Below are 10779 nucleotides of genomic sequence, written 5' to 3' on the forward strand. Positions count from 1 at the left end.
GGTCTCCTAACATATATTTATCTGTTCACACCGGCAGTGCCTCACATTCACTGGCACCAAGCAATTAAGTTTTGGAATTTACCGGTGTGACAGAACTGGACAAACCACTCGTCACAGCAGGAATGAGGGTTTATAAAGTAACGCAGTCATCGCAGTGATCAGTCACTGATCAGACACTGATCAGACACTGATCAGACGGGCGTCATGAAGCTCTCAGCGACCCAGCCTCTGGGACCTCTGGTGGTTCTGGTGGTTCTGCTCCTCTGCGTCGGCCCAGGTGAGAGATTAAACCAGATTAAGGCTGTAGGAGACCGGGGGAAAACATTTAAAATGCAGAGATAGTACTTTTACTGTAGGTTACTGAAATAAGAAATAATTGCAAGTTTATGTTTTCCATAGTGGTGGAGTTTGTAATTAATGAGTCAAATTCTTTCTTTTTCTTTTTTTTATGATCAACTTTTTTATTGGTGTGATGTCATTATTACATTTAGGTTTTGTTCAGTACAGACGTAGCACACTTTTCTCTCTCCTCATGTCGGATTATCAAATGACAACATACACAAACAGATACACTGGAAACAATTCATTAAAGAACAAAACAGAATAGAAATGAAAATAACAAATAGAAGATGAATAAAATAGAAGATAAATAAAAAATAAAAATAAAAATTGTAGAATAAAAATATTCTTTCCAAAGTTTAGATAGATTAGCCGTGCAACACAAAACATATAAGACAGAATTTACATAAAGCTATAAATCTTTATACTATAAGGCTATGGGGCATGCATAAAGAATATTAAAATAACAGAATAACTGACAGAGATTGTAGTAAAATATCACAGCTTGAGCTCTTCTGTTTCTGTGCTTCACTGATGCCACGAAGGCGTTTGATCGGGTTCATCATCACCAGTTATTTATGAAATTAATCAGAAGAGGAGTGGAACAAGTATTTGCTCTGTATCTCTGTTTTTCTGTGTCATTCTGTGTCATGCATGTAAAGTGGGACAGTCTGAGCCTTTTCCTGTTTGTAATGGTGTTCGACGAGGAGGAATCGTCTCTCCTGTTCTTTCTAATGTTTTTTTTGATGAAGTTACAGTTGAATGGCTGTAAAACAGGGTGTGTTAAAGGCGCAAAAGTTGTCAGACATCTCATGTTTGTGGATGATCTGGTGATAATCAGACTATAGGAAGGAATCAACTACAGGAAGTGCACCATCCAGAGACTAATATGTGGCCTAATTGTCTCATTTTGAAGTTTTCTGTTAATCCTATGTGGACCATAGTCAGTGTCTGTACTGAATAAAGAATGAATTGAAGCATCGTTTATTTCGCGGTTGAATGTTGTTTATTGTAGACACTTCTTTGTATTTTCCTCCATTTTACATGTTGATGCAGATGTGAGGCCTGTGTGATCATGTCAAAGACAAAAGCAGGAGGATTTATTTTGCAGGATGATCTTTTGGTAGTGCTTTTATATTAAGGTGAGCTCATTAAGTATAAATAAGGTATTAATAAGCATTAATAATATGCTTGTAAAGTATTGACTTATTACTTATACTGCTTTTATCTGTTAACATACTAATAGGCCGTTAACAATCCGCTTATTCATACTCAACCCTTAACCGAGCCCTGACCTTAGCCGTGACCCTAACCCTAAAATGGGCTTGTATAGTGTGGAGTCTTATGGAGCGACTAAAGTTAAAGTGGAGTCCCTTTGTCTGCCCATTTGCCATGTGTATACAGTATTTCTCCCGTCCCGCTGCTGTGTCCCACAAAGGAAATGACCATATTTGGATTACAGCAGTGATGGGATTCATGGCTCTTTTCTGGGAGCCGAGTCTTAGGATCCGATCATTTCAAAGAGCCGTTGAAAAGACTCTTTTTCATATAAAATGTTAATAACTCCAGTCTCTGAATATCTGAGACGCCATCGATGAAAGGCACTTTTTTAATCGGGCTGATAATTACACCAAACATGTCAGTGTTCTTGAATAGATACGTTTTGGATTGATTTCAAACGAAAGACGATAAAACTCAGTTGTTAAAGACAAAACTAGAAACAAATCTATGAGTTAAACCCTGCAGTAAAAGTCCACGTTTTCACCTGCGCCTTGAATCTGGAGTGCTGAGTGTAACCTGAGTGTAACCTGGTGCTTGTGGTCGTTGCAGCGGCGGCTCTTCAGTGCTGGAGCTGCTCAGATCCATCCTGTTCCACACAGACGTGGGTGAACTGCTCCTCAGCGCAGACGATGTGCGTCTCCAGCTCCGTCTCAGGTAACAGCTCCAGATTCTCACTGCAACTAACACAATCATGTATTTGCTTTGGAATATTGATCTGCATGTGTATTTGCAAAGACAGGAATGTTTTCATGTAAATGTTCACGATTAAATGTAAAGTTGTGGTGACCTGTTTAATGATGCTGTGCTGCCTGTTTGTTCTTCACATGAACAACGCACTGACCTGTTCCTTTGGCAGAGGATTTAAACATGTCACTGAAATGTTTTCAAGTCCTTTTTACTTTCAGTTTTTTGGAGTCGATCAAAATATCTGCAGATTTTAGTCAGTTCTAGTCTCATTAACCGCTTTTACTTTAGTGTTAGTCTCATGTCTTTTCTGCAAAAACAGTGTTCATTTCGTCGACAAAAAGTCAAAGTAATATTTTTGTGACTAAAACTACACTAAACGTTTTTAATGAGACTAGAACTGTGACTAAAATTTGAAAAAAGAAAAAAAAAAAAAGGAAAAGAAGACACTAAAATCATCCAAGCAAAGTTTGAAAGAGCCTCAGATCATGTAGATCAGGGGGAGGCGAGTTCACTCTGTGGAGCCGGGTTTCTTTATCGTCAAAAGACCAAGGGTCTTTTGACGATTAAAGCCATTGACGTAAAGCATCACTTTCTACATGTGCCAGTGTTGTACATCATACACATTAGGAAAATGTCCATCTTAAATTAGATAAATGACTTAAAATTGCTTGAATAAAGTTTTTTTTTTATGTTAAATGTGAGTAAATTTAAGATGAGATTAAAACGCTAATGACAATCGAACAAATAGAAATCCCACTGGAAATCAGACGGATTAACTTTAACTGTAAAAAACATTTCTTTTTCACTTTAAATTATACAAAATAATCTGAATTAAGAAAAAAACTTGTTCCATTGGCCAGAATAGGTTTTATCTGCTCTAAGGCCAGACTCAATCCACTCAATCTTTAGATTTAATCTCTTAATTCATACAGATTTAAGTCATTTCTTCCTTTAGATGATTATTATTTTAGGATTATGGCCTAAAAGGCTGCTCTGCTAAGACATTTTAAGGAATTGACAGTATTTTTCACATTTCTAGAGTACTTTAACAGGCCTTTGAGCACTGATTTGGGTCATAATATTTCTCAAAATCATCTCGAGGGCCAGAGTTTGATGATGGAGGGCCGGTTTTTTACCCCCGTTTTTTTACATTGTAAATGTAAAGTCGACTAAATTTGTCTTCATTTTAGTCGACTAAAACTAGACTAAAACTAAAAAATAATTGAACTTTTCGCAAATAGGCGACACTCTTGGACACTATTTCTCATTTATTTTTCTTTGTAAAAAGAGCATTTTCCACTTTAAAACGATCCCAATGGCCTGTATTTGTGCGTATTGAGAAACTGACTGACCTGCTCCTCTTCAGTGTTTTTCAGCCCCGGGAACTCGACCGTCAGCATCTCTAAAGGCTGTGCATCGTCCGACCAGTGTCCTTCCACCGGAGTTCATTACTTCTCCACTAAAATTGACCCAAAACACGACCGCAAGAACAGCACCTGCTGCGACTCGGACGACTGTAACGCTGCCAACGTCTCCGGTGAGTCAGACTTTATTATTAGTCTGAGAGGAAATGTTTAACTGAACTCTAAGGTACGTCTTAAAAGTCTATGAATCATAAATGTCAGGCACATTTAACCAGGCTGAATACTTACTGGTAGAAGTCACAAAGAGTATGATACACGGCCACCAGGGGGAGCCGCTCCCCTGATAATGAACTGTCACAGACGCACCATAAACAAACAGCTGGCTCTTTTTTCCTGTAAAACTGACACTGGTGCAGAAGATTCGATGCCCAGAACAAGAAAAGAGAAAAGTGCTTTTGCATATTTTGTCAGTGCTTCAAAAGATCTTTATTAAAACTCAAGAGACGACGTCGCCATAGTGACACATTGGAACAAACCAATAGGAAACATTTTTACTCATCCTCAGTTTTACATCCTTTTTTTAATCTGAACATTTCCTGCTTTTTTGTCTCTAAATACTGAGTTTAAGTTTTGCATTTACTTATTTTTCTATTAGACAGTGACTTAACATTTGACATAGGTTTTACTTTTCTAAACACATATATTTACATCAGTTTAATACACTATTTACTCCATGTATGTTTCCTTTGTACAGGTGCATTGCATTTTATTACATAACATTTGGCAGTTTGTCTATTCTTGAGTCAGACAAGGAAAACTCGTGTGTTAGTTAACTTGAGACGCAGAATCTAAGGAGGTAATTTATAAAAGTAGGGGCTAAATAGCGTAATAATAAAATATGCTAGTTTAGAGGCATGTTGCGTTTAATTTACCATTTGGTGTTGGCTGTATTACAGTAATAGGACCCCAAATCTAAGACAATCCTGTGCGAGTGAGTCACTTTGCACATGAGCAAACACTTGATAAATCACCCCCTAACTGTAGAATGAACGGTGCAAAATAATGCTCAGACAAAACAGTCCTTTACATGTACATAAGTATATATTGAGTATCTTAGTCTACTGGTGCGCCCACCAGGTGATGCAGGTGAGGTGGGGCTGTAGTGTGTCGGCTCCATTTGGTGTTACCAATGGAGTGAGACCAGGTGGAATCCTCTCTCCTGTACTGTTTAGTCTGTATATGGATGAACTGTCACAGCTGTTAAACGTGTGCAGGACCGGCTGTATCGGGTCTACCCTTGTAAATCATCTCATGTACGCCGATGATGTTGTTTTTAGTCCAAGCAGTGCTGGGATGCAGGAACTTTTAAACGTGTGTTCCAAATATGGTGTGGACGATGACATCAAATATAATGCAAACAAGATTTTATTCCATAAAACCGGAGCTTGGAGCTAAAGGCTCTGCCTCCTACAGTCATTTTGGAGACTCGAGGAATCACTAGTTGCCCTGAGTTTTGAGAGCGGAGAGCTCTGATTGGCTGATATGGAATGACAGCGTCTTGGAGATAAAGCGGAGCTAAACCCTTTATGGATTTAATTTTAAATGTTATTCTAAACTCAACAGTAAGCCAGTGGAGAGACTTTAGCACAGGTGTCATGTGTTCTCTTCTCTTTGTCCGCGTTAACAATCTTGCAGCTGCATTTTGAACTAATTGAAAACTTTTCAGGGAGCTTTTAGGACACGCTGCCAGCAGGCAGTGGCAGTAAAAGTGCTGGGAGTCTTATCTATTGCGTGTAGGTCGACTAAATTACCATTTATTTATGCCATTACAGGTAAAAAAAACAACCTAATACCGACAAAATTAAATAATGTTAACAACAAAATACAGGAAGAGAAAATGCTGCACTTAAGAGTTAAGTCACACAGTGCACCCTCTGCTGGGTCAAAGCTGCAATTGCTCCATCAGCCGCCTGCTGTAACCAGGCAACCCCTGCCATCATTCACAAAAACTGATTGAAATACATATGTGCATTTATTATGCTAATTCTAGACAGATGCACATTTTCTTTGATGGAAATAACACTTTTGTGAATGATCCATTAATCCTGACTTACAGACATTTACTGAATATTTCTTTGTCTTTTGTATTTTCAGTACCATCGCCCCCTGCTGGCTCTCTCCAGTGCTACAGCTGTGATCCAAACACATCTGGATGTAAAGCGAATGTGAGCTGTGACTCTGGGGAAAGCTGCTTTCACTCACGTCAGTAACTCTTTTGTAAACACGTTAATATCAAAACAGGTTCTCTGTATTCTTTAAGAACTCCACACATGTAAACTTCTCCCTGTTTGACTAAAAGCCTGTAGTTTTCTGTCTATAAACCTTTTCCACTTGACTTCAACACGACCATATGAACAGGTCTGCACCGGACTGTGAGGCCTCAGTGTTTCTCCTTTGAACTGTTTCAGGTGTGGCCTCGGGGGGCGGCTCTCGGCCCATTCACGGCTGTGTGTCCCAGGACGTCTGCAACACAAACCGCTCTCTGCCCTTTTACTCCAACACTGCTCCAGTGTCCTGCTGCAACACGCCCCACTGCAACGTCCCAGGTCTGTCTCAGCCCGTGTTCAAGCCTGGTTTAGGGCAGAGAAATGCAACACAACAATGGAACAATCTGAATCCATGAATGTTTTGAAATGCTTTGATAATCTTTGCACTGGTGAAGCTGAAGCAGCAATGGCACGAAGGAAATATCACTGTGAGTTTGGAAGAAACACTGTCAAGTTGTTTGAACTTTGAAAGATGGTTGTTTTACTTAGACGGGTTTGTTTACCTTCACTACTACTTTACTTTTGATCACTTCTTGGGATCTTCCTCAGTGTCACCGACCTGCAAAAGAACACTGGGTTACACTTGGCAACAGTTTCATGCATTACTTGGTCTAAAATATCATATTCACCACTTGATAATAATGTGATGATGTTTTCCTTATAGGTGCCAACCAAACTACAGCGGCTCAGAGCACTACAGGTACAGGTTTCATTTTGACCTCACGACACGTTATACATTATGATGTAACCACATACACTATGAACTTTTACTGTAAAGGTTAAGTTATTTATGTATTGTACCCAGATTAAATTGTTGAATGTTCCATTCTGAACAACTATTGAGTGAATGGCATTCACAGACTCCTACAAAGTTAATTGTAGAGTGTAATTAAGCTTTTTATGGAGGTGCCATTTTACTCTTTAAAAATACGTGCACATGGTAAATCTGTTGTTGTTTTTTTCTTCCAAAATCCTCCCCGTGCTCAGTGAGGCTGGTGTCAGGGAACAACAACTGCTCTGGCAGAGTGGAGGTCTTCCACGGTGGACAGTGGGGGACAGTGTGTGACGACTCCTGGGACATGAACGACGCTACAGTGGTTTGTCGACAACTCGGATGTGGCGACGCTGTGGCAGTAGCACGTTATGCACAGTTTGGAGAGGGCAATGGATCAATCTGGATGGATAATGTCCGCTGTTCAGGAAATGAAGCTTCTATATTTGAGTGCTCACATAATGGGTTTGGAGCCCATAACTGCAGACATTATCAAGATGCTGGAGTTATCTGTGAAGGTATGTTCTTGTATCCACTGACACTGTAAGTCAGACACAAGGCCGTATGTGTAACTACTGTTTATTATCTAGGTGCAAACCAAACTACTGAGGCTCCAGCTTCTCCAGGTAAATGTCTCATTTTGACCTCACTCAGACGGGTTTCATTCATAGTGCTTACGTTATGTAACATAATTGAGTGCATATGAATGTTAACTGGTAAAGCATTTTATATTTTATCCAAACTTGCTAAGCTCCAATAACATTAATGGATGTTCTATTCTGAATAACTCCATGGTGAAACTGTTGAATGGCTTTCACAGACTCCTAAATGGTTAATCGTCATGAGAAAATGCTCTGTTTATATGTAAGTGCAAATATAATATTATTAGTGGTGGGAATCAATTAAAAAAATGTAATCGAGTTAATTACCAGTCTTTAATTAATTAATCTCGAATCTCGAACAAGATCGCGAATACAAGCGGCCGAAATGAGTTTCGCTGGGCGCACCCTTCGAGATCGGGTGAGGAGCTCAGTTACCCGGGAGGAGCTCGGAGTAGAGTCGCTGCTCCTTCACGTGGAAAGGAGCAGCTGAGGTGGCTCGGGCATCTGTTCCGGATACCTCCTGGTCGCCTCCCGCGGGAGGTGTTCCAGGCATGTCCTAGTGGGACAAGGCCTCGTGGAAGACCCAGGACACGCTGGTGGGACTATGTCTCCGAGCTGGCCTGGTGTCGCCTCGGGGTCAGAACAGCTGGAGGAAATGTGTGTGGACCGGGAAGTCTGGGCATCTCTGCTGAGACTGCTGCCCCCGCGACCCGGCCCCGGATAAAGCGGAAGAAAATGGATGGATGAATAATTAAATAATCTCAATTATTCGCATTTTAATCCAAAAACAACAATATTTTGCTCCTAAATTGTTCAATAATTAGATAGAAACATAGAACATAGAAACGGAGCCTTGAAGGCCGGGCGGGATAGCTCACCGTTGCCCCGGGGTCTGTGAGCTGTTCCTGGGAGACTATAGTAAAAAGCACTGACAGCCTCTGATTATCTCTCTGCCCAAAACAACTTTATCTGTCTGTGTTTTCAACGTGAGAACATTAGCCATGTCAAAAAATAAGTCTGTAGCCGAGCTGCTAACCGCTCGCCCGGAGCTAACTAGCTCCTTAGCAGTGCATAGCTCCGGTGAAAACAAGTACTATGCAATAATAACGTAAATAAAGCTGTAACTATATAAAGCAGCCTTTGAGACGATCACACCCTGAGTCGAGCTTGATGCAGTTGTGGTTTATTGAGGACTTTTCATCAACAATGAGCTGTAGGCGATTGTAACAAGCTAACGGGGCTAACCTGGAACAACCATTGTCCACTGGCACAAATAATGGTCCTTTATTCGGACATATGGCCTGGATATGTGCTTATATACTAGGGAGATCCTTGCGTAGATCGTGTGTATAGCTATAGTTGAAGATCCATAGGACATGGCAGTAACAAAGAGGGACTAGTTAGAACTAAAACAGCAGTTCTTTTTCAGTCAAGAGCAGCTTTTATGTGGAGCTGCCCTGTCCCGCTTGGTCACACGCTTGGAGCGAGGAACCTCCAAAAGCAGTGGACCAGCTGATCTCAGAGCCTTAGCAGGGGCCTGACGTACAAGAAGATCAGACAAATACAGAGGAGCAGTGCCATGGAGACATTTGAAAACAATACGTAGAAGCTTGAACCGTATCCTGTAATACACAGGAAGCCAATGTAGAGCAGCTAACACCGGCTTGATACGGCTTGTCACTTTTTGGTCCCTGTGAGAAGGGCAGCTGCGTTTTGTACCCCATGGATATTGGTGCAACACTTGTGAACCTCTTTACATGTAGTCCATGGGCCAAACCCCAAAATCTGGCATATCGGTACCGAAAAGGTGGCAAAGGCTATCGTTGATTTTTAAGTAGGTCCATGTCTGAGGTTTATTTTTTTGTATGATAGCCTTTTCAGAGTTACAGCTTTATCATAGTTTTCAGCTGTTGAAGTGAACCAACGCCATGTCAAAAAAGTTGTTTTTGACACTGGTCCATATTTTGGTTGAGGCCATTTCCAGCCCATTAGATACTGATTTACACCATTGTATTTGGTATCATTGTAAAGACGACATTTTCATGTTTCATTTGAGCCCAAATGTACTACGCTGTGACTATTACCGTGGTAACCATAGCTCCTCAAACTTAAATCTGAGGACATTTTTTCACAGTTTTTTTTCAACAGTTTTACTATGTTTAACGCTGTTTCTTCAAGGAACATCACAGAGACAAATGTTTGATACTGGGCAACTCTCTAGACTCTGAGGATTCAGGAAATGTAAAACATGTCAGTACTTTCTCAACTTAAGACCTCACAGTGAGCCACGAAGTAAAAGAATGTCCACCTCACATGAGCCTCTCCCATTGAAATAAGCCTATATCTGCCATTCTAAGGTTGGAACAGCTGGTGAGACTTTCTGTCCAGGACAGGCCAATGCAACTTGAACATACATTTATAAAAATTACAATTATTCTGTATAATACACTGCTCACAAAAGCTTAGGGCACACTCAAAAAACACATCCTAGATGTCAATCAATTCGATTTTTCGGATGAAAATCTTTATTCATAGTGTAAGGCAATGTGTTGAGAACAAAATAACATAAGAATGATAAATGGAAATCAAATTCTCAGCCCCTGGAGGTCTGGATCCAAAATTATAGTAAAAATCAAAGTGACAAACCAGGTCACTGTTTGATCCAAATTCTGTAGAAATTCCTCCAAACGAATGCACTCCCTACAACGCCTGGGCATGCTCCTGATGAGACCACGGATGTCCTCCTGAGGGATCTCCTCCCAGACCTGGATTAGAGCATCAGTCAGCTCCTGGACAGTCTGTGGTGCGACGTGACGTTGATGGATGGACCGAGACATGATGTCCCAGATGTATCTATTGGATTTAAGTCTGGGGAACGGGCAGGCCAGTCCATAACATGGTAAATGGTAAATGGTCTCAACTTATATAGCGCTTTTCCACCTACATTAGGCACTCAAAGCGCTTTACAGCAAGGATCCACCCACCCTTTCATACACCAGTGTACGCAGACACTGGTGACATCAATACCTTCATCATGCAGGACCTGCTGACACACTCTTGCCACATGTGGCCTGGCATTATCAGGCATCAGAAGGAACCCAGGGCCCACAGCACCAGCATATGGTCTTACAATAGGTCTGAGGATCTCATCCCGGTGCCCAATGCCAGTCAGGGAACCTCTGGCTAGCACATGGAGGGCTGTGCGGCCTCCAATGAAATGCCTCCCCAGACCATCACTGACCCACCACCAAACCGGTCATGCTGGATGATGTTGCAGCAGCAGAACGTTCTCCAGGGCGTCTCCAGACTCTGTCACGTCTGTCACATGTGCTCAGGGTGAACCTGCTCTCATCCGTGAAGAGCACAGGCACCATTGGCCAATCTGCCAATCGCTGTGTTCTCGGGCA

The 10779-nt window shown here is 41.2% G+C and overlaps 1 protein-coding gene across 1 annotated transcript; it reads left to right on the forward strand.

Moving 5' to 3' along the window:
• Nucleotides 1–204: 204 nt before the first annotated feature.
• LOC306964349 (uncharacterized protein) lies at nucleotides 205–7598 on the forward strand (the record flags this gene model as incomplete). Its single annotated transcript, XM_079558341.1, has 7 exons — nucleotides 205–277; nucleotides 2170–2274; nucleotides 3674–3844; nucleotides 5826–5933; nucleotides 6140–6277; nucleotides 6663–6698; nucleotides 7591–7598. The coding sequence occupies 7 exons, from the start codon at nucleotides 205–207 to the stop codon at nucleotides 7596–7598; spliced, it is 639 nt and encodes a 212-aa protein (XP_079414467.1).
• Nucleotides 7599–10779: the final 3181 nt, after the last annotated feature.

Source organism: Gobius niger, assembly GCF_951799975.1.
Source record: "Gobius niger genome assembly, chromosome: 6".
Classification (NCBI taxonomy): Eukaryota; Metazoa; Chordata; class Actinopteri; order Gobiiformes; family Gobiidae; genus Gobius; species Gobius niger.